At 46.6% G+C, this 23,164-nt stretch overlaps 1 protein-coding gene across 1 annotated transcript in view; it reads right to left on the bottom strand.

The window, feature by feature from the left end:
- Nucleotides 1-3,088: 3,088 nt before the first annotated feature.
- Nucleotides 3,089-23,164, bottom strand: part of UBE2H (ubiquitin conjugating enzyme E2 H) — a 42,891-nt gene continuing 22,815 nt past the window's right edge. The window contains exons 2-7 of the mRNA XM_053944250.1: nucleotides 17,579-17,655; nucleotides 16,980-17,054; nucleotides 10,203-10,242; nucleotides 9,883-9,935; nucleotides 7,362-7,490; nucleotides 3,089-5,173 (exon numbers count right to left, since the gene is read on the bottom strand). Coding sequence (XP_053800225.1) covers nucleotides 5,049-5,173; nucleotides 7,362-7,490; nucleotides 9,883-9,935; nucleotides 10,203-10,242; nucleotides 16,980-17,054; nucleotides 17,579-17,655 — 499 coding nt within the window. The 3' untranslated portion in view covers nucleotides 3,089-5,048. The remainder of the gene's footprint in view (nucleotides 5,174-7,361; nucleotides 7,491-9,882; nucleotides 9,936-10,202; nucleotides 10,243-16,979; nucleotides 17,055-17,578; nucleotides 17,656-23,164) is intronic.

Raw genomic sequence — 23,164 nt, 5'->3', positions numbered from 1 at the left:
GGGTGACACCGCCGGGTGCCAGCACCTGCCACCAGCTCTGTGTCCCTGTCCCCTCCATGTCACCCTAACACCGACCCCCCCCCAAACCACAGCCACGCCCCGAGGGGGGACAGCGGGTGGCACCTGGCACGCAGTGGGGACAGAGCAGCCACGGGGGCGCTGCCAGGGGACAGGGAGCTCTGCCCTGTACTGGGCGGACTGGGAGGCCACTGGTGGGGCACGGGGGCCACCTGCTGGGCACAGGGGACAGTGCCACCCCCCCCCTGGCCCTTGGAGCCGCCCCGAGCGAGGGGACACAGCGAGGGCGGCGTGGCACTGTCCCCCCCCCTTCCCGGCTCCCTCCGCAGGGCAAGGGGCAGAGCCCGGAGCGCTGGTGGCACCAGGAGGTGGCCGGGGGACAGTGTGGCACCCCCAAAACCCGGCGGCGTGCGCGGGGTGCCCGGCTGGCAGCAGGTGGCACCGGCGTGGCACAGAGCCGCCAGCGTGTCCCCAAGCTGGCGACAAAGAGCCCCGAGCCCAGAGGAGGAGGATGGAGAGGAAGGTCGGGCTCAGCTCCAGCAGCTGCTGGGAAGTTAAAGCAGGATGAGAGGGGACAAGCCACGTGCCAGGCGTTGTCACCTTCCCTGGCCCATCCACAGCCCCAAACAGCCCCTGCGGGTCCCTGAGCTGCTCCCGCTCCCGGGCACCATTCCCTGCACGCGTTATCCCAGCTCTGAGCCAAAATCAGGAGTGATTATCCGGAAAACAGCCACTCTGCCTAATTACCATCCATAATTACACAGCTCCCGTGGAACCCCGGGCAGCCTCACCTGGGACAACTCCTCCAGCTGCAAGGAGACCTTGGGATCCACAGCTGAAGGAACGGGATGCCTCGTGGTCCCTCATTGCCAGCCCCAAAATCCTAAAAATCAGCTCGGGGCCCGCAGCTGTGGTCACGGGGCATGGAAGGACATCACCTGAAGAGCTGGAAAAGGAATTGTTGAGGTTGGAAAAGACCTCCAAGATCATCAGCCTCCCCAGCATCTCCTCCAGCTGGTCATTCCCGGGTGGAAAAGTGCCCGGTGGTGGGTTTGGGAGCTGATCCCATGGATGCAGCACGGCCCAGGGCCTTCCCTGCAAGCCCAAGCACCAGGCAGGTTTCAAGGTATATACAGATTTTATTTAAAAAAAAAAAAAAAAAAAGGAAGTTTACATGTCTTGAATTATACACAGCTATTGGAGAGGTTATACCCAGAGGAGAGGCAGCTGCGCCACTCTACCGACAACGCCAGGAAAAAGGAGGAGAAAAAGGAAAAATAATAAAAAGTCAACTCAACCAAAGGGCCAAACCACCCCGAGATCTCTGCTCTCACCTGACAGGAACCCAGCACAGGTGGGGGAATCGTGGCTGCTGCAAAGGGGCAGCAGGATGTGGAGGAGGGGGAAAAATGGGAAAAAAAGGAAAAAAAAACGAAAAAAAAAATTGTCAAACGTATCCCAGCCTTCCTGGAGGGAGGAGGGAAGGGGAATAAATGGGAAAAAAAAGGAAAAAAAATAAGAAAAAAAAATTTGTCAAACGTATCCCAGCCTTCCTGGAGGGAGGAGGGAAGGGGAATAAATAGGAAAAAAAGGAAAAAAAATAAGAAAAAAAAATTTGTCAAACGTATCCCAGCCTTCCTGGAGGGAGGAGGGGAGGGGAATAAATGGGGAAAAAAGAAAAAAAAAAAAAAGAAAAAAAATTTGTCAAACGTATCCCAGCCTTCCTGGAGGGAGGAGGGAAGGGGAGCCCCATCCCTGTGGCACGGCTGAGGGATGGAGTGGGGTTCAGGCTGGTGGCACAGCTCTGCTCCCTGGGCCTGCATCCTTTGGCATCTGCCAAAACCATCCCTGGGTGGGGAAACCTCGGGGCAGAGGGATGTGTCCACTCAGCTTCTCCTTCCATGGAAAAAAAACCTCGAGGGGAAAAGGAGAAATGAGGGGGGGGAGAAGGCAAAGGCTGTTCCCAAAGCAGCTCCAAGGGGCTGTGGCAAAGTTTGGGAAGCTCATCCCAGGGTCCCCAAGGTGACGCCACCACTGTTGGGTGAAGAAGAAAAACACCCTGAAGACGACAAAAGAAAGGTGGAGATGATCAAAAAAAACCTCTCTTGCTCCAACACAGCTCCACCTTTTCACCCAGATTAGGCTGAAGTTTTACAGACATACTTTAGGGGTGGGGGGGAAAGATGGTTGGGAGAAAAAGGGAGATTTGGGGTGAAAAGAGGTGGAAAATGCAGGAGGGGAAGAAGCAGGAGGGAGGGAGCAGAGCCCAGCCCTGGGGCACCTTCCCCCAGCACACTTCTCCAAGGGGCGTTTTTGGCAGCTGGCTTTTCCTGCCAGGACCAATAATGCTGGGAGTTGTCACAGCCTGGGAAGTGCTGGCAATGGGCATTTTTGTGGCTGAAAATGTCCATGGATTCATGGACAAGCTCCATGAATCCATCCCGTTGTGTCTCACACAGCCAGCTGTGCTCGCCCGATTTTTGGGGTTTTTTTTTTGGGAATCCCAGTTTAGTGTTTCCCATCCAGCAATTGGATGCCCTAAATCCACATGAGGGGAACGATGGAGATGAAAAACCCTGCAAGGGAAGGGGGTGAGGGAATTAGAACACTATTTTTATACAATATTGAAAAAATACAAATTTTTATTGTGATTTCTTTTTTTTTTTTTTTTTTTTGGTTGCCTTTTTTTGGTTTTTTTTTTCCTGTTTTTTTTTTTTTCCTCATTTTTTGAAGCTTTTTAAACTGAAATCACCACCCAGCACTTGACTCTACTCCTAAGTAGCACCTACAAGTAAAGGTTTATAGCACAAGCAAAACTGCCAGGGCAGCAGGAAAAAGCGAGTTAAACGTGGCCCCTCCCTCCCCAAATTAATGAGCAAACGACGTGCTAGATAAGAGTTAATTACATCATTACATGTTAAATAATTAATATTACCCTCCAACAAGCCACAAATGCTAGATAGAGAACTTCAGCACAGTACTAGCCACAGCCCTACACCACTGCTGGAAAAGGATGGGAAAAAGGAGAGGGAAAACCTTTGCTCCGTGCCCGGAATTAACAGAAAGGAAATTCATGGTAGGTTTTTTTATTAAGGAAATTCATGCCAAAGCCAAGTGGGACTTGATGGAGTTTTTTGTTTTTTGTTTTTTTTTTTTCTCCCCCAAAAGCAACAGAAATGAAAGGAACTGATTGTGCTTTATGAATCAGAGGTGGGGTTGGAACCTCCCAGCCCCAGCTCGGTGACGCCTCGAAAGGAAATAAAGCCCAATAATTCTGGGAAAATGACAAATGTACCAGTCTGACATTCAGAACTCTGCTCCAGAGTCGCTCAGGGTGGGTTGATTTTTTTTTTTCCTTGCAGGTCGCATCACAAATGAAAAGATCTTGTCCAAACCCCTCCGAAAAATCCCCAAAAGGAAACAGCAGGTAACATTCAGCTTTAAAAAATCCATCTCAGTTTGAATCTCCGATGCACAATTATCCCAATTCAAGTATCCCAAGGAGACATTTACTTATCAGATTTCTAGGAACAACAGCAAAAAAAAAAAAAAAAAAAAATCTCTCAGCTTGCTGCGATATACCAGGAGAAATCCAACATTCCAATTCCCAAACATCCTGGAAAAAAAAAAACCAAAAAAAACAAAAAAAAAGAACCAAACCAACCAACAAAAAAGCAAAAGAGTGAATTCATTTGCTTCCTCAACTGGTGCTTTTTAGGATTTTTTTTTTTTATTCAGCTCAAATTTTGTGTGTTTTTTTTTGTTTTTTTTTCCTAGATCATATTCTTTGTTAACTCTTAAGGAATTTTTATCCTGTTGCACACACACAAGCAGATGGGAACCAAGCTGGTGCAGAAGGGGGAGGAAAGAAAGACTTAAAAAGGAAAAAAAAAAAAAAACCAAAAAGGAAAAAAAAAGGAAAATGAAAATCGGTGCCGATGGATTCGTGGACTTCGGCCAACGGGACAATTCCGTGGATCTGAAGCTCTGGCAAGGCCAATCCATCTGGTCAGAGAAGAATTCCCAGGACACAGCCAGCGTTTGTCAGGTGTCTGAACCAGATTTCCAGCAAAAGAGGGAGGGGGGAAAAGAAAGAAAGGAAAAAAAAAAAAAAAAAAAAAAACAAAGCCAACTGGAAGCCATTCAAGGGCAGCAGGTTCCAAAGTGGGACAGAGGAAGAGCTGGACTTCCACGTGCTCCGGGGTCAATCCCAGTTCCAAGAGCATCAGCATCCGTGGTTCTTCCCTCCCGGCAGGGGAACAGCTCCTCATCCACGCCGAGCAGGGCAGCAACAGCCCAGGCTCCTCCAGAGTCCCCGGGAATCCACCAGGGCTGTCAGTCCCCACAGCTCGGGAGGGCAGCGAGGAGTCCACGCAGGAAGGGACTGAAATCCCCAGCGAGTCGTCTTCAGCGCTCTCAGGAGCTCCACGCCTTTGCATTGGGGTTGTTTGGTTGTTTTTTTTTTTTTTTTTGAGTTAAATCCCTCTTTTTTGTTTTTTAAACAAAGCCTGGAGGAGCCCCTTCCATCCCTTACACCCCCCCCAAGGTTTTAGGCTTGGAGGAAACGCCAAAATCTCAGCTGGAGACCTCGATCCGATAGCAAATCCCTCTTTTTTTTGGATTTTTGTTTTTTGTTTTTTTTTTTTTGCTAATTCCCTCCCTCCCAGGGCAGCTGTTTGGTAGCACACCACCAAAGCTGACTTGGCCAAATGGAAAATCTCAACGCATGCATCCGGGGCTGCATATTGCTACCAGAATGGAATGTTGGGAATGCTCTAATGCACCTCGGGAATCGGGAAATGACCGAGAAAATCAAGACCTAAAGGGTGATATACATATATATATATATATATATATATTTATATATTTTTAATATATATATAAATATATATATATATATCTCAATGCTATAATTCATAAAAACCTTGTTTAGTAATAAAAAAAATTGCTTTGTTTAAATATGAATATTATAGTCTGCTTCTCATGGTTAGGAAATTAGAGTCTCTCTGAAAAGCAGGTGGCCTCCTCTACTACAATTCCATGTCCTGAGCCTCATCTTCCGAGAAGTCGGACATGGAGCTCTCAGATGAGCTGTCCCCGGTGCCTTCTTCCTGTTCTTTTAGTGCTTCTTCTGTTGCATATTTCTGGATGTATTCTGGATGGGAGAGAGGAAAAAAAAATCCAAAAAATCAAAAAAATATTTAGGGTCGTGGCATATTTGATAAGTCACACAAATGATTTCTTATAGAAGTGATAATGTGAAATAGAATTGTGAATAAAAAATGCTGGAAATTATCGTGGAATAGGATGAATCACCGTAAATTGTCACAAAAATTAATACTGATACATCATATAAGTGTATCAATTATAAATTATCCTATTGCCCAGAGAAGCTGTGGCTGCCTCATCCTCGGGAATGCTCCAGGACAGGCCTTGGAGCACCCTGGGATAGTGGAGGATTCCCTGCCCACAGAAGGGTGGGAACTGGGTGGTCTTTCATGTCCCTTCTGGCCCAAACCATTCCAAGATTCTGTGACACATCCTTGAGGTGGCTGCTCCTTTCCCAGAGCTTCCCAAGAGCTCATCTCCCTCTGGAATCAACGGGAAGATCCCAAGGAATTTGTTATTCCTTGCCCATTGCAGCAAAGGGAACCCACGTGCTGCTGCAAGACTTCAGATGTCAAAACCCCTTTGTGGGAACCTCCGAAATTCCCTCTGGGATTATTCCCAATCCACCTAAACTCTGGCTGGCAGCTGCTTTGGGAGCTTCCAGACACAGCAGGACCAGGCAGGGACTGGCAGGACAGGAGGCCACCAGCACTTCCTCACTGGCTGCTCCAGGGGACATTCCCACATGGAAGCTGCAGGTGGAAAAGGCCTCCTCGAACCTAAGCTAAAACTTGAAGCTCTTCAAGCTTCAAATGCCTTTTTTTTTTTTTAATCCAGGAAAGCTCCTGGGCTGGGTGTTTTGGAAGGTTTGACCCAGGAAAAGTGAAATTTCCAGGGAGTTTCCACGCTGAATGTCGCATTGATTGGGATTTGCATTGGGATTTTCAGTCCATCAAGGAAAAAAAACCCAAAATATCTAAATATTGACAAAGCATCTCCCACAGAAGGGTGTTCAGCAAGGGGAACCCTCATGGCACCAATTCCTGCCAGGAAAACACCACTGGATTCATCTGTTCACAGAGCCTGGAGCACCAGGAACGAGCTGTGGTCACACCCCTGGTGTTCCAAGGGATCCTACTGCAATTCCAGACACCTGGGTGGGAAAAGTGATCCCAGAGATGTGCTGAGCTCCCAGCAAAAACTCAGCCTGGAGATCCTCCAGCTGTTCCTCACCTTGCCAAAGGAAGATTCCCTAAGAAATCTCCCAGAGAGGAAGCAGAGGAGAGGAGGAATGACAAATTTTGGGGCACGGCTCCGCGCCTGCGCCCCCCTCCCCAAAGCACCACGAGCATTCCCTGAGCTCCCACCGACGGAAACACCAGGAGCAGCAGCAATAAATAAAACATTGGATTTGCACTCCCGAGTTTCCCAGAGCACAGGAGCTGCCAGGATCCTCTGCAGCAATTTGAACAGGTCCAAGGTTATTTTTTTAAAATGAGGGATGGCAGAGTTTTTTAGCTCCATCCCATCCTTGTCACGCCATCCCGGGAAGAGCCGGTGGAATCAGGGCTCTGGGATTTATGGAACACACTCCAAGCACTTCCAGCTCCTGCCAGATCATCTGTACCTGGCTGGAAGGGTGGGAATGAGGGAGCAGGCTACCCCTTTATCCCAAGGGATGTCCTCAGAGCTTCCTTTGGCTGCAATCAGTTTTCCTGGCTTTTTTTCCAAGGATATTTTTGGATTTTAGGCTGTTTTCATGAAAGCCCGAAGGACTCTCAGTGCTGGCACTGGAGATTTTATCTGACAAACCATTTTTTGCCTGCAAGGTATGAATTTTTTTGCCTTTCCTTGGTATGAAAAGGAAGGGAATGGACTTTGGGATACTGAGCAGGGCAGATCTGCAGGGAAGTTCCCACAATCCTGTCAGAGGAAGCGGCCAAGGGAGGCTGAATAATTCACAGTTTAAATCAAATTTTGAGAGTTCTACCCTAAAAATTGGGCATTTCACACCAGAACAGTGACTCCAGGTTTAACCACTCCTGGGTGATGTGGCAGAGCTGATCCCAGGTTTTGGGACACCTGAGCTTCCCCAGTTTCCAATACCAGCAGCACTTTCACCCCTCCTTCCTTCACATCATCCCTGGAAGGGGAAAAACCAGGCAAAACCTGCAGCAAAGAGCCATCACTCCCCGGGGATGGAATCCCAATTAACTGTGTTAATTAGGCCTCACCTTTAATTTTCTGTTTGTACTCTTCTGGTCGGTGGAGGTACATGGCTGCAGCGTCACCATTTAGAGGATCTATAGGATTGGGATAAGCCAGCAGCTGGGGCAGGAACGACTCAAATATATTGGTGAGATCTGCAAGGCAAACACAACGTTGGTGTCCGTGTCCCCAGAGGCAGAGCCACGCCAAAAAAACCACCCTGGAACACCCAGACAGCAGCACAAACTCCAAGGGGAAACGCACTGAAAATGAGGTGAAATCAAGGGGGTAAAATCAAAAATGAAAATGAAACTCCTCACAGACTCCTCAGCCTGACACATAAATGCTGATATCCATGGGTTAAGCAAGGAAGGGGATGGAATTTTCCTGGTTTTTAAGCCTGGCTTGAAAAATTAGGAAAAACTCCAAACAAACAGTGCTGTGCTTTGCCCTTCCCTGAATTCTTTACCCCTTCCAATCTCTATTTAAATGGAAGTTCTCTGCCCGTGGAGCAGGGCTGGAGCTCAGTCTCCGAGGTCCTTCCAACCCCAACCATCATTCCACGATTCCTGGAAAGCACAAAGCTCTTCCAGAGCTTTCCATGGTCTCGTTAACAGAAGCCACCACTAAAAAATAAACAATTCAGGGAATGTGCAGAGCTCCCAGGAACGCCTCGGTGCCAGCAGGAATCTGTCACCAAATAATCCACAGCAGGAAACTGCCCAGGCGTGACTGGGGATAAACAAACCCCTCTTCCCACGTCCCTGAGAGCACAAACCCCCCCATTCCAGAGGCAGGGATGCTCAGGAGCCAGCCCTGTGCCATCCTTGGCAATGCTCCTGGCGTGGGGGATTCCCGTGGGAATGTTCTAGAAATCTTTTATCTGTCTCTTTTTCCTTGTGGCAAGGAAATGCTGTGGGGTGAGCATCATCAGTGTCCTCCTGCATGGATCAGAACCTGGGAATCCCATCACTGCCCAGGACCCGCCACAGGAGCAGTGTGGCCACCTCAAACCTGTCCCTTTTCCTGGAAAAAAAGCTCTATCCCATTCACTGAGCTGCTGAATTCAATTCCCAGAGCCCTCAACTTGCCAAAGAATTCCCAAAAAAAAAAGGGGAAGGAGCTCTCCAGGTGCTCTCCCTGTGCAAAGAGCTCCTCCAGCTCCGGGATGCAGCCACAGAATTCCAGGCTCCAGCTCCAGATGTGTCCTGGCTGGAACGCTGAGCTCCTGGGATGCAGCACAACAGCACCTGGAGAGAGCATCTGAATCCCAAAAAAGGGATCCCAGAAAACAGCAGGAGTGCTCTGCATGGATATTTCCATGGCAGGGGCTTGCCCTTGGTAGCTGGAATTGCCAGGGACTGGATTCGGGTGTTGGCAGCAAGAAGTTGATTTTAATGTGTAAAATTTGGGCCAGGTCTGTCCATTTGGCTCAGGAGCCTCTTTGTGGCCACCTGGCCACTGAAGGCTCCTGAGGATGAGGGAGCAGAGCCCTGGAATTCCCCCGTGGCTCACAGGACACCCAGCAAAATGATTTTTTTCTTGAAGGACCCTTCCCTCAAACCCCCCAAATGTGTCCCAGCAGAAGGTGCCCCACACTTGAATCAAAAGATAAATTTTGTTTTCCAGCTGGTTCAGCAGGAACAGCTGGAGCACGTGCAGGAATTTCAAGCACAGCACTGAGGAGCTGCTGCTTCCCCAGGGAATGAGCAGGAATTGAACCTCAGGAATTTTTTTGGTGCATATTCCAGGTTTCTCCCACCTTGGCTGCTGCTGGAATTATCTGACCCAGATCTTTTGCCAGCTCTGCTTTAAAAGGAATTGAAAAATTCCTTTTTTAAATGCAAAAAGGAAAGGGATTATTCCCCCTTTTCCATTTCTTTGTGAGGTGGTGTTGGAATCTTGGATTGGTGATTTTAGAGGGAATTCAGCCATGCCAGTGTCCCCCTGCAGCTCCAAGGCAGGAGCTGGAATGCTGGAGCACAAAACCACTGGAATTATTTCCTTTTGTCCTTTGGAGAAGTGGAGAAGCTGATCTCCCACAACAAATCCATGCTGTGATGCTCATCCCTCCACCACACTGGGAATTCCAGAATTCCAAGGAGGAACTCCAGCTAAAATCACTTTTTCAGGGAAGAACCTGAAGGATATGATGTCCACATTCCCCTGGATTTCTTCCACAAAGCGTAGCTGGAATAGCTGAAATTCCCATTTTTAAGCAGAGAATTCAGCTGTGTTCCTTCTAACAGTTCCAGCTTTCTCTATTTAAAATTGATTTGTTTTTTTAATTGACCTGTTTATCTCTAAAAACTGGATTTTTATAAAATGATTTGTTTTTTAAATTGACCTGTTTATCTCTAAAAACTGGATTTTTAACCAGAAATGAGCCCATGAAAACCACTCTGAAGCATCTACCACCTCCTAACCCGCAAAAAAAATCTTATTTTTCTCGAGATCTTGGCTGAGGAAGGAGTTTCAAATTCAGTAAAAAACCCAAAATCAAAGGGAAGAGACCTCCCAAAAGTGGTCTGAAAATGCCCAACTCACCGTAGAGAGCTGTCCAAGTTTGATTGATTACATCTAGACATACAGTTCCTGACCTGGAACACATGGGAAAAATGGAATTAACACTGCAAAACACTCTGGGAATTGAAAAAACTCCTCCCCAACCCCTTCCCCAGGGTTTGGGATCAGGCCTGATTTATTGCTATTTATGGTCTTTAACCACCTCAATCTTCCCACTCTGCCCAAGAGAAAATAAATTGGAATTTCACTGCCATGGAAGCTCCACACAACCCAAAAAATGATGGGGAAATATTTGAAATTTTGGAGGATTTACTACAAACATGAAGGAAGGATTTACTCACGCTTCGTCAATGTTGGGATGGAAGATTTTATTCATGAATCCTGCAAGGAGAAACAGAGAGAAATGAGCAGGAAAAACCCAAATAAATGTTTTTTTTTTTTAATGTGAGAAGTCTGGAATTTATGGAACAAGGACCCAAAGCCATGCCAGCCATAAATAACCTTTAAAATAAGCAGGCACCATTCCCAGCCTGGGCTCCATTCCCTCAAAATCCAAAGAAACCTGGAGTCAGGAAATTCAGGAAAACTCTGCAGTGCAACCACAAAGCTTTTGTTGGATCCTGAAAATTCCTGTCCATGAGCTCAGTGGAGCTCCCACACCTGATGAAGAGGGTTTAGAACAGCAAGAATAAACACTGAACACAAATTTAAGCTCAACATTTGATTTTTTTTTTCTTTTTTTTTTTAATATATTTTGCCTAACAGAGATTTTCTATGAGCTTGACATCACGACGTTAATCTACACTTGTGAGCCAGGGAGGTAATAATTCAAATTTTCCATCAATACAGCTATTAGTTCTCATGTTGGTGCCTTTAGTCTCCTAAAAAACAGCTCAGGTGAGGTTTAGGAGGAGGGAGCTTGATGTGGCTTTGTCTACATTTCAGAGGTTTTTGTTTTTTTTTGTTTTTTTTTTTTTTTTTCTGAGTTTCAAAATTAAATTTTGAAATAAATAAAGTAAATTTTGAAAAAAATAAATAAATTTATTTTGAATATTTTTTTTAAACAAAAAATTTTATTCAGAATAAATTTTGAAATGGTTTCGAGCCTTATAATGTCCCAGCAGAAGGTGCCCCACGCTTTAATCAAAAGATAAATTTTGTTTTCCAGCTGCCAACTTCAACCTCAAGTTCAAGACAGCTGGAAACTCCAAAGAGTTTCCAGATGGAAATTCTTTTTTTATCCCATAAATAATGATAAAATAAAATACATTAATGGAATTATGCACCATCCTCAGCCTGTGTGGAAGCAGAGCACATCCACCCAAAAAAAAAAAAAAAAAAAAAAATCTTTCCAACGATGGCTGAGAGTGGATGCAAAATTCAGGATCCCAAACTCTTCAACAGGAGGAAACCCAAATATCTGGATGTGGCCACAAACTAGACATGGAACAGGGATGGAATTAATTCCTCCATTTCTGGCTTGGATAAATCATTAGGGCTCCTCCCAGAGGGGTGGCTCCAACCAGGACACGCTGCTTCCAAACCTTGGAGTTGCTTTTTGAATGGAGAATTTGCCATAAATCCTCCTTTTCCCTGTGGTGCCACCTTTCTGAATGGAGAATTTGCCATAAATTCTCCTTTTCCCTGTTGTGCCATTTTTTTAGATTGAGAATTTGCCATAAATTCTCCTTTTCCCTGTTGTGCCAATTTTTTAGATTGAGAATTTGCCATAAATTCTCCTTTTCCCTGTTGTGCCATTTTTTTAGATTGAGAATTTGCCATAAATCCTCATTTTCCCTGTTGTGCCACCTTTCTGAATTGAGAATTTGCCATAAATTCTCCTTTTCCCTATTGTGCCACCATCGCACAGCCCAAAAATCCCGACAAACATGGCCCAGGTGGGAATTTCCCTGAATTCTCCAGGAATCCTTTTAAACCAACAGCAATTATTGCTTCTGACGAGGATAAAAACAGGGAAGAGATTCAGGTCTGGGATATTGACTCAATCCATGGAAAAAGCTCCTTCCAGGACTCAAAAGACACAGAAGTTTTCTTTCCAGAGCAGCCAAAAAAGCCTTAAAAAATCCACATTTAAGCATTTTTTAAAAAGCTCCCAACCTCGCCCACCTTCATCCAACGCTTCCGGCGAGGCACTGGAGTGTCATCCCTGCCCAAACAGGGAGCAATCCCAGTCTGAGTGACAGCAGGGATCCCAGCTGGGACAGAAATCCATTCCTTCCCTTGAATTCTGACACAAGCAGAATTCCAGGTTTGCTTGGACCGGGGGATTCTGCACAAATCCAACCCCAGGCTGAGACAACGCCCGAAGCCGGAACAACCTCCAAGAGGAAGGAGAACTCCAAAACATCTCCACGCTAACAAGCGGATTTCAGGAACAGCTTGGCAGGATTCAGCTGGAAAAACTGAAGCAGATTTAACAAGGGAAGCTGTAGTTCCATCAAATATTTACGTTCTGCAGCTCCCACAAGTTTAAATCAGGTCACGGATCCATTTTGCTGGAGCTGAGCTGCGGCGAGCGCTGATCCCGATCCTAAATCCTGCCTGGCTCTTCGGGGGAAAATCCAAAGAAAGGATAGAGAGGGTGGGGGAGACACTGGGAATAAAAAATGCCTTCCTTCACATTGTCCTTGGGTTCAAGGTTCCCAAATGGAAGAGGTGTTCTCCAGAGAAGAACAGGAGCATTCCCTCCCTGCATTCATTTCCAAGGATTCATCCCCCAGCCTCACTCCATGACACAAACTGCTCAGGCCAAGAGCAGCTCCACGGAAATCCTTCTTTTTTCCTGATCCAGGAATAAGCACAACTCTCTCCTCCTTTATTTGAAGTGTAAATTCTCCTGTGCCAACATCGTTCCCATGAACCCGACTGGCTCTGTATTTATTTTGATGGATAAAAAGGACACAGCGCCCATAAACATCCAGGTAAAAATGAAATTCCAAGTTCTCCAGGAAGCCAGGAGGGAGGAAAGAAAAATCCCAGCACTGGGGCAAGGTTTATTGTCACACAGCACATCCCAATTAATGCACTGTGCAGAATTCCAGGTGAGCATTCCCCATCAGACAGGATTGGGATTTTGGGGTGCTTTCCATGACGTGGAGCTGAGGTCACAGCCTGTGATTCCAGGTGCTGGACTGGTTGTAAACATTTAGTATTTTAAACCAAAATTCCCACTGAACTCCTGGAAAAGCCAAAGCTTGGGAAGAATGTGAGCAGCACAATCCACCCTTTTCTATATGGAGGTACTGAAGTCCAGGATTGCCTTTGGAATAAAAGCATAAAATCCACGTGGATAAAAAGGCTTTGGGTGATAACAGAAAACCCCCTGGACATCCCAAAGGAATTCCACACCAGGAAGGGATGCAGCTGTTCCCACCCTGGAACACCAGGAGTTGGGTTTTTTTTTTTTTTTTTGGACCAACTGCTCCAGTTCAAACCTGAAAATTGGGATATTCAGGGATTTATTTATCCTGATGGGAGCACTCAAGCCCAGAGCCAGCCCCACACCAGGCTCTGTTTAAATTCCTGGTTTTCCTGGGATGTGCATTTCCCTTTTGGGGGGTTTTTCCTGTTGGGAAAAAATGATCCTGAAAAATCCAAGCTCTGTCAGGTTCCACAGCAAATCCAGGCAGTGCCAGGAACACCCCAGGATGTGATGGAGCTGTCCCAGGAATCTCCACACAAAAATTCAGGATGGTTTGAAGTCCTCAAGTGTGGGAATACTCAAAAATTCCCAGTGCAATTTTTAGGGACGTGAAGAACAGGGAATAAATGCCAGGGGTATCTGAGGATGGGAGAAGGGAGAGAAGATTTGGCAGGAAAAGAGGCAGAAAAGCTTCTCCTGGAGACAAAGAGATCCTTCAGGGATTCCCAACACATCCACACCTTTCCCAAGGACAGCTCTGGAGCCCACTGGAAAACCCTCCCCTGGTCAGGTTGGTACTTTAGGACAGAACACCTGGATCTCATCCTTGGAGCCACGCTGGGATAAAAGATTCTAAAAGTTTAGAAGGGAATTCTTACCCATGATTTCTCTGGAGCACATGGATACACTCCAAAAAAAAAAAAAAAAATCAAGAGTAAAACCAAAAAGAAAAGCCAAAAATGCTAAAAAAAGTCGTATTTTTTGCAAAAAACCCATGCCAGGATCAAAGATTTTTTAAGATGGAAGGAATAACTCAGCCTCCAGTCCTGGAATATCAAGGGAAGGTGCAAGGATGGGATTTGTTGTTTAAGCTTTGGGATAAAGGTGGAATTTATTCAAGGAAAAGCTGCTGGATCCCATATTTTCTCCAAGGAGAGACTCACATGGACAATCTGAACTCTGCTGAGAACAGGAACAAGTCCAGGACCTCCTGTCCATTTATGGGCTCCATAATCCAGGAAATCTTTCACTTCCACCTCTAAAAAGCAGAGATTTCCACAGGAAACTTCTTCCCTACTGATTATCATTATCCAGAGCTCAGGCTGGGTTAGGAATGGGAGAATTCCCATTTCCATCATTCCCAGTGCCCCCAGTTCAGCTGGGATGAAGGTTTTATCAGCAATGCCCAAAGCAGAGATAATCAGGATGCCCCAGGAGGCTTCACCCAGGCCTGCCTGTCCCAGATAAGCTGGGCTGGGGCAGCAAAAATGGGAAATAAAGGAAAACAAACCCTTCCCTGCAGCCTCTTGGGAGCTTTCCTGAGTCCCAGCACGTTCCTTGGGGCTTCCCAGCTTTTCCTGAGCTCTGCTCTGCTAAGCCAGCTCAGCTCTAAGCAAGGATTTTATCCATCTCAACTCTTGTTTCCAGCAAGAGGCAGGTTTTTAGGGAGGAAAATGGGGGTTTTCAGCAAGATCTTGAGGAGAAAAAAGGGGTTTTTCAGCAAGAGGAAGATTTTGGGAAGGAAAAAAAGGGATTTTTCAGCAAGAGGAAAACTTTGGGAAGAAAAAAAAAAGGAGGTTTCAGCATGATCTTGAGGAGAAAAAGGGGGTTTTTCAGCAAGAGGAAGATTTTGGGAAGGAAAAAAGGGATTTTTCAGCAGGAGGAAGATTTTGGGGAGGAGAAAAAGGATTTTCCAGCAAGAAGCAGTTTTTTGGGAATTAAAAAATGAGGTTTCAGCAAGATCTTGAGGAGAAAAAAGGGGTATTTCAGCAAGAGGAAGATTTCGGGAAGAAAAAAGGGGATTTTTCAGCAAGAGGAAAACTTTGGGAAGAAAAAAAAAAGGAGGTTTCAGCATGATCTTGAGGAGAAAAAGGGGGTTTTTCAGCAAGAGGAAGATTTTGGGAAGGAAAAAAAGGGATTTTTCAGCAAGAGGAAAACTTTGGGAAGAAAAAAAAAAGGAGGTTTCAGCATGATCTTGAGGAGAAAAAGGGGGTTTTTCAGCAAGAGGAAGATTTTGGGAAGGAAAAAAGGGATTTTTCAGCAGGAGGAAGATTTTGGGGAGGAGAAAAAGGATTTTCCAGCAAGAAGCAGTTTTTTGGGAATTAAAAAATGAGGTTTCAGCAAGATCTTGAGGAGAAAAAAGGGGTATTTCAGCAAGAGGAAAACTTTGGGAAGAAAAAAAAAAGGAGGTTTCAGCATGATCTTGAGGAGAAAAAGGGGGTTTTTCAGCAAGAGGAAGATTTTGGGAAGGAAAAAAGGGATTTTTCAGCAGGAGGAAGATTTTGGGGAGGAGAAAAAGGATTTTCCAGCAAGAAGCAGTTTTTTGGGAATTAAAAAATGAGGTTTCAGCAAGATCTTGAGGAGAAAAAAGGGGTTTTTCAGCAAGAGGAAGATTCTGGGAAGGAAAGAAATGGTTTTTCCAGCAAGAGGCAGTTTTTTAGGAAGAAAAAAAGGGTTTCTCAGCCACTTGAACAGAGACTCGTAGGGTGAGGGAAGCTCCTCATGAGGTCTGGGATAAACCAGTGGGAACACAACAGATTTAAACGAGCAAGGGATGGAAAACTGAGCGAAAAGCAGCAAAATCCACATGAGAAGAGCCAAAAGGACTCAGAGATGTGAGCAGAAAACAGCTCCCAGCTCCAGGATCATCCTGGATCCCTGGAAGTGTCCAAGGCCAGGTTGGACTGGGGCTGGAGCAGCCTGGGATAGTGGAGGGTGCTGGGGTTGGATGAGGTTTAGGATCCCTTCCAACCCAAACCATTCCATGATTTAAGACCGCCCTGACCTGCACTGGTTTGGGAAGTGGGGAAGGACAAAGGACAGGCAGCAAACAGTGGGAATTCCCACCTGGAATGTGCCTCTCCAAGAGGGATTTCCAGAGCTGACTCAGGAGGAAGAAAAGGCTCCTCAGAGCTGCAGATTCCTGTGCTGTTACTAAAAAATGTTTGCACATTTCTGGGGGTCACAGAAGATTTCAAACCGAACAAAAAATTTAAAGAAGGCGAAGGACGGAGTATGAACAGCAGCAGCCTCTCCCAAAAGGCACAATTCCCACTTGGAACAGATGATTCCTCATCCCACAGAGCTCCCCAGTAAAATCTGAGCCTAAGGGGTTATGTGAAGGAAGCAGCCACAACTTGGAGCTCCAAAGGAAGATGTTGATGTTGGAAAGGGCTTCAGCAACTGGAATGGGCACCTGAAGGCGTCCGAGGTGGTTTCCTGCTCCCCAAGGATGGATCCAAGCTAAAAATCCCATTTCCTAATGGGATTTCCTATTGCTGTCCAAGGCAAAAAGCCTGACCAGTCAAGCCAGCAGTTTTTTGGTGATAAATCCCTGCTTTTCTGTTCTTCCACATATGTATTCCCTGCTCCAAGAGGATGGTGGCTTCAGTGGAGGAAGTTCCATCCACTTTTGGACAGAAGAACCCAAAAGTTGGGTTCACCCCAACACCAAGAACTGTGGTCTTTGCTCCACCACTCCACAGTAAGTGGAGTTATTATTAAAAAAAACCCACATGGAATAGAGATTGAATTGATCAACACACAAATATGCAGCCAAATCCTCCTCCTCCCAGCTCCTCCTCCTTCCAAAGCCCAAAATTTTGCTCTTCTTGGGATCTGAAATCCCATAAAAACATTTTGCAGACTTCAAGTCCTTATATTACACTGGTATCACCCCACCTGCAAACTTTAGGCCCAAATCACAGGATTTTAGTGGAAAATGAGTATTTGTTACCTATAGATGGGGATTTGAAGGGGTATTTGTCAGGAAGGTCGACTCTAACTTTCCATACTCCACCTTCATACGGTGCTGCAAGGGAGAAAAAGCAGGAATTAGACACTCCACAGTGAGGAGAGGATAAACATTCAGGAAAACACATCTCTGGAATAATCCACAGCTCCACTGGGGGTGAGATTTCAAAGCTCCCACAGGAAAAGCCTTTTTCCTGCTCTGCTTCACACGATTTGAAAAGATCTCAGCATGAAGACACCAGAGCCTGATTAAAAACAGGCACCGTGGGATAATCTCCTTACCTTTGGAGATGGTGCTAAATTAAGGTGGAAAAGCCATTTTAATGACAAACTCCATGGAAATTCCCATGACTGATGCAAGTTTGGCCAGGCCTAGGAAAGCTCAGGGGTGCTGAAGGAGTTTTCCAGAGCCCCAAGGGATGGGGGGTATCCATGACCACAGCTGGATCCTCCCCACCCTCCAGAAGATGGATTTCTCTCCATCCCCCTTAGATTTGCTCATTCTATCCCCTCTGGAATGTCCTTTCCTTATTCCCCAAGCCAGTGGATTGTTTTTCTGGAAGGGCAGGGTCACAAACTTACTTCCTTGTGGTCCATAAAACTTCACGACAAATTCATTGAGTCCTCCTAAGATTGTGACTTCGTGTTTGCTCTCGATCCTGATGCAGCAAGTCAAGGAAAAACATCCAATCCAGGAAACAAAACCCATTTACTCAGACCCAAGGAATTCACTCAAAGCCCATTGACCCAATTATTCAAAATATCCCGAGCCCCACACGGAATTTCAGTCACATTTAAGTGACCACAGCACCACAGTGACGTTGGCAAAAGCCAATTCCCCACCCTCCCCTGCCCTGAGGAATCCTGGGATGAATCCTCAGAGTTTTCCATTTTCCATCCCCTCCTGCACGGAGTAAGCTCGGATTTGGGAGAGCACTGGGACGTGTTTGAAATCAATCCACTGCTCCAATGAATTCCATTTTCCCCTCCCACAGCTCCCATGCAAACCGTGGCAATCTCATGTTAATTTGACTTGCAAGACCAAAAAACTCCTGAGTCTTGGGGGAGACAGAGTGAAGAGAACAACAGGAAGAATCAAAGTGCTTTGGGAAGAAGGGAATACAAAGGGAAAGGCAAGTGGGGAAGAAGGGAATACAAAGGGAAAGGCAGAAAATCTTTATTCCAAGCCAGGCTTGGTTAAAACAATTAGTGGTGGTGTTTCAGCACTGAAGCTTGATAAGGAATTCTGCTGTAAATCAGGGTTAATGGATTGGGAATATTATCCTACAGCAATTAACTTTCATCAATGGTCTGGATAAGAATTACAAGGGAAGCAGGAGAAAATCAAAGGTTTGTTCCCACCTGAAGTTTGGCTCTGCAGCACTGAGGCTGCTCCCATTTGAGGGAAGAGGACACAGAATATTTCATGTACAGATCCCTCACATCACAGCAGGGGCTTGGCAGGAATGTTCCAGCTACGGGGAACTAAAGGCAGAATCCCCCTTTTCCCCACCTTGGATGGAAAAGGTTTCCTGCTTTCATGGCACCAAGTTTGCCCAGGATTGCAGGAATTCCACAGACCTTGATGACACCTGGGCACACACTGAAATATTCCCAACCCACCAGGAATTCTCAAAAACCACCAGGAACAAAGAATTCCCACCTCAGAGGCCTGATTTTAAATTACAACCTATGAAATCTGCTGTGTGAGGCTCCTGCATCCCAAAGTGCCGACTCCACACCGGCAATTTTTGTGAGGAGATCCCAGTCCCATCTGTGGGGTCCCTCAGGATTTATTGCAATTCCTGAAGTACAATAACTCCCAGACTGGACAGACTTTTCCCACAGTGTCAGCTCCAAAAGGGTTTGGACACAACAACCTCCTTCCCCTCGTTCTCATGGGGAGAGGGAAAAGTTTACGGCCGCTTGTTTTGGCTCTGGAATTTTCTTGGTTCAGCATGAGCTGCTCTGCCCTAAAATTCCACAGCAAGGAGCTCACTGCAGTCACCCAGGAGCAGCTCACAAAGGGCAGATGGAAACAGAAATGCCCTCAGTGCAAGTGATTTTCCTGCTGAAATCCAAAGGGAATCTCTGGGAAAAGCAGCACCGCTCCAGGTTTGTGGTGAGGAGCCTCCCAAGAAGTGTCGTGGCTAAGGGACATTTGTCACCAGATCTTTTCGTGGCACTCAAACTTTAAAACTTCCTGTTGTGGTACTAATTCCTTAGGAAATGTATCCCTGGATAACTGTTCCAGGTTCCCAAAGTCCTGCGTGGTCCCGCTGTGTGCAATGATGGCCCAGAAAATGTTTCATTTTCTGGATTTTCACACTCACAGAAGCTTCATGGATCAGATTAAACACAAATGGTTTTACTTTGGACTAAATCAAGTCCTGCTTAATAAAAAGCAGCTCTCCCAGGCTGATCCTGAGCAGCTCCAGGCTGGATGCTCCTCAGCTCCCTGAGTTAATGCCAACTGTAAATTAAAGCTGAGTTTTCCACACTCGGACTCGATCCTGGTGTTGCCAAATTCAAAAAATATTCATGAGCCACAGAGGGCCACGTAAGAATATTGTCCTTGTGGTGGCAAAGACCTAAAATCCTTACCAAAAAATCAGCGAGTGAATTAGGTTCATGAAAGGGAGAAATATTGGGATGAAAGGTTTGGGAACACCCACATTGTTTATCGACACGATAGCAGAAAATCTTCCCTGTGAGGGGGGTGAGACCCTGGCATGAATTCCCAGAGCAGCTGGGGCTGCCCCTGGATCCCTGGAATGTCCAAGGCCAGGCTGGATGGGGCTTGGAGCAGCCTGGGACAGTGGGAGGTGTCCCTGCCATGGTTTGAGTTGGAATCTTTAAGGTCCCTTCCCACCCAAACCATTCCCTGACTCTGTAACTGAGGACAGACTGAAAATAAAACAGAGCCCTTGCATCAACACTGGGGAAATCTCTAGAAGTGCATCAGCAGAAATGAAGCTGGGAAATTTCCTTGAAATTAGGTGAAATCCAGTTACTAACACAGCTGGGGTGAACCATCTGCCCTCTCCCTTCTCCACCAAGGAAAAGATGCCCAGGAAAGTGAAATCTTGGAATCCCACCAACAAAAGAGCTGAGAGCACTCCTGGGAGAACTGCATGGAGCTGGTACAGAGAACATTTCCTCCCTACAAGCTTTTTCCATCTGCAGAAACTCTTCAGGAAAGGAAACAGTTACTGCAGAAGCTGGGAAATCCAGGAATCTGAGGCAGATCTCCAGGCTCCTCCATCCCATCAACTGTCCCAGCAGAAGGGACTGAACACCTCTGGAGCAGTGTCCAGACCACATTCCCAGAGAAAGCTCCACCATCACTCCTGCTGATGTATCTGGGAGTGAATCCAGGCTCTGACCCAACTGTTCTCTCAGCTCACGCTGAATTTTTTCCCGTAAGGCCAAAGTCTTACAACCAAATCCCACATGAATTCTGTCCCAAACATGCCAGGAATTAATCAGCAGGCTCAGATCCAGGAGCAATCCAGGCCCTGTCTGGAGACCCACAATCCTGAAGGAACCCAGCTGTGCCGAGGGCACGTGGGATGTCCTCTCCTGCATCCGGGTTCTGGTGATGGATCCTGCAGCAATTCCAAGGAACTCCCAGGAATGAGAAACATTCCACGCCTTCAGAAAGCGAGCACAGCTTCAGGAAACCCCAGGAAAGGAGCACCAAGAACTTGGAGCAAGATTCCCACACCTTTTTCCTGGGATTGCTACATTTGTATCCACAATTCCCAGCCACTCCTTTCACTGGATACTGATGTATATCCCTGCAGAAAGCCCCCAGGAATTCACCCACACATCCAGCATTTTTTTTTGGGAAGACCATTTTGGAAGACTATTTTTTTGGACCTTTGAGTCCATCCTGTCCAGGCCAATCTCTCTGCACCCACATTCTCTCTCAGTGCACTTTTCATCAGTTAAATTTACAAAGAACCAAGCAATTAATGGATGAAGACTTTAAACATTCCTGATTCCAGGGGTTCACTCTGGAAGGAGGAGCCCTTGTCCCCACAGGAGCCAAGGACACAGAGCCAAGCTCACAGCTACTAACCCATCTTGTAACACATCCCACACCCTAAAATGTTTTAAAACCATCACCCAAATCCCTCCCAAGACTTTTGGCCTTGCTGCTTTCATCTCCTCATCACCTCAGGATGCCAACTGGACCTGGTGCCAAAAAAACCCAGTGGAAAAGTCAAGGAAAAAGAGAAAAATCTGGATATGAGTCAGATCTCTTAAGTTCAAAAGCCACAGAAATGAGAAGTGAGTACTGAGGACCTGAAGATAAATTCTCTTACTCCCAGGACTATGAAGAGAATTTTAACACCAGTAAACATCTGGAATATTGGGATGATGCTATGGAAGCTTGTTTTCAAATATCAGCTTGGAAGGGCTGCAAGCAAAGAGCCAAAGGAATTTTTCAGGCTCCCCTTCCAGTGCCTGAAACGTCCCAGGAGCTCAAAGGAGGATGGAGATGTGGATTTGCACAACAGGAACACCCAGCTCCCTGGGACAGGGTGACAGGAACACCCAGCTCTCTGGGACAGGGTGACAGGAACACCCAGCTTCCCAGGACAGGGTGACAGGAACACCCAGCTCCCCGGGACAGGGTGACAGGAACAGCCCAGCTACATGGGACAGGGTGACAGGAACAGCCCAGCTACATGGGACAGGGTGACAGGAACACTCCAGCTTCCCAGGACAGGGTGACAGGAACACCCAGCTCCCTGGGACAGGGTGACAGGAACAGCCCAGCTACATGGGACAGGGTGACAGGAACAGCCCAGCTACATGGGACAGGGTGACAGGAACAGCCCAGCTCCCCGGGACAGGGTGACAGGAACAGCCCAGCTACATGGGACAGGGTGACAGGAACAGCCCAGCTACATGGGACAGGGTGACAGGAACACCCAGCTACATGGGACAGGGTGACAGGAACAGCCCAGCTCCCCGGGACAGGGTGACAGGAACAGCCCAGCTACATGGGACAGGGTGACAGGAACACTCCAGCTTCCCAGGACAGGGTGACAGGAACACCCAGCTCCCTGGGACAGGGTGACAGGAACACTCCAGCTTCCCAGGACAGGGTGACAGGAACACCCAGCTCCCTGGGACAGGGTGACAGGAACACTCCAGCTTCCCAGGACAGGGTGACAGGAACACCCAGCTCCCTGGGACAGGGTGACAGGAACACCCAGCTCCCTGTAGGGATCAAGACTCTGCTTTCAGGGCTGAACTCATTGAGAAAACTGAAATTGAAATTGTTTCCTCGGTCAGAATAAAAAGCAATTTAAAGCATTTTGGTTTTTCTACATCAGGACAAAATTCCCACAAAACCTTTCAAATCTGGAGTGTCAGGACCCGTCCACAGCAGTCAGGAAAAAGTGGCCACTGCTGATTTGCCTGTTCCAGGGTCAAATTCCCATTTCCTCATCCTCTCGCAGGGCCACCCACCACTGCAGGGCTGGATTTCCCCTGCAGCAATAAAATAAAAGTTTGTTAGGTTTTGACTTCACACCCAGATCTCCCCAAATCCCAGATGAACATCATGGCCTACAGATGGTCTGTCTGTACACAGGGTTGAGTGGCTTTTTCCTGGCAAACATTTCACTCCAAAGGAAAAAAAAATCCCTTCATTAAGTTTCTTTAAAATTAACATTAGCTACAAGCTTGGGAAAATGAGTTTTCCAGCTAAAAATATTCAGCAAGCAACTCAAGTGGCCACAAGCAGTTCTGAGCCAAAAGGAGCAGAAAGATGGAAGGTCCTGTGGAAAAATAAAGTTGTGGATTTATCTGGGGGTTACAACTGAAGTGAGAGATGGGTTGAGGGTCATGATGAGGAATTAAGAATTTTTTTAAGATCTCTGTCATGTCCTCTCTTATTTAGACACTTGTCTGCAGGCGAATTACCAGAGAAATCATCCTGAATTTGAAGGGAAACTAAACAGCACACCTGAATATAATTAAAAAATAAAAAAGAAATCAACCAGCTTTGCCACCTAAGCAGAGAATCTGCCTTTGAGCAAATAAGTCACCTTATTTTGTGATAAAAGGTGATTTAAACATGAGATTAACACTGAGCCAGTGTCCTAGGGTGATGGTGTGGTGTTTGTATCCCCAGTCGTGTGTTCTGTT

This window comes from Vidua chalybeata, chromosome 5 (genome assembly GCF_026979565.1).
Source record: "Vidua chalybeata isolate OUT-0048 chromosome 5, bVidCha1 merged haplotype, whole genome shotgun sequence".
In the NCBI taxonomy this organism is placed as follows: domain Eukaryota; kingdom Metazoa; phylum Chordata; class Aves; order Passeriformes; family Viduidae; genus Vidua; species Vidua chalybeata.
Note: the sequence above shows the minus strand (reverse complement) of the source record. Positions and strands in the feature narration are given on the sequence as shown.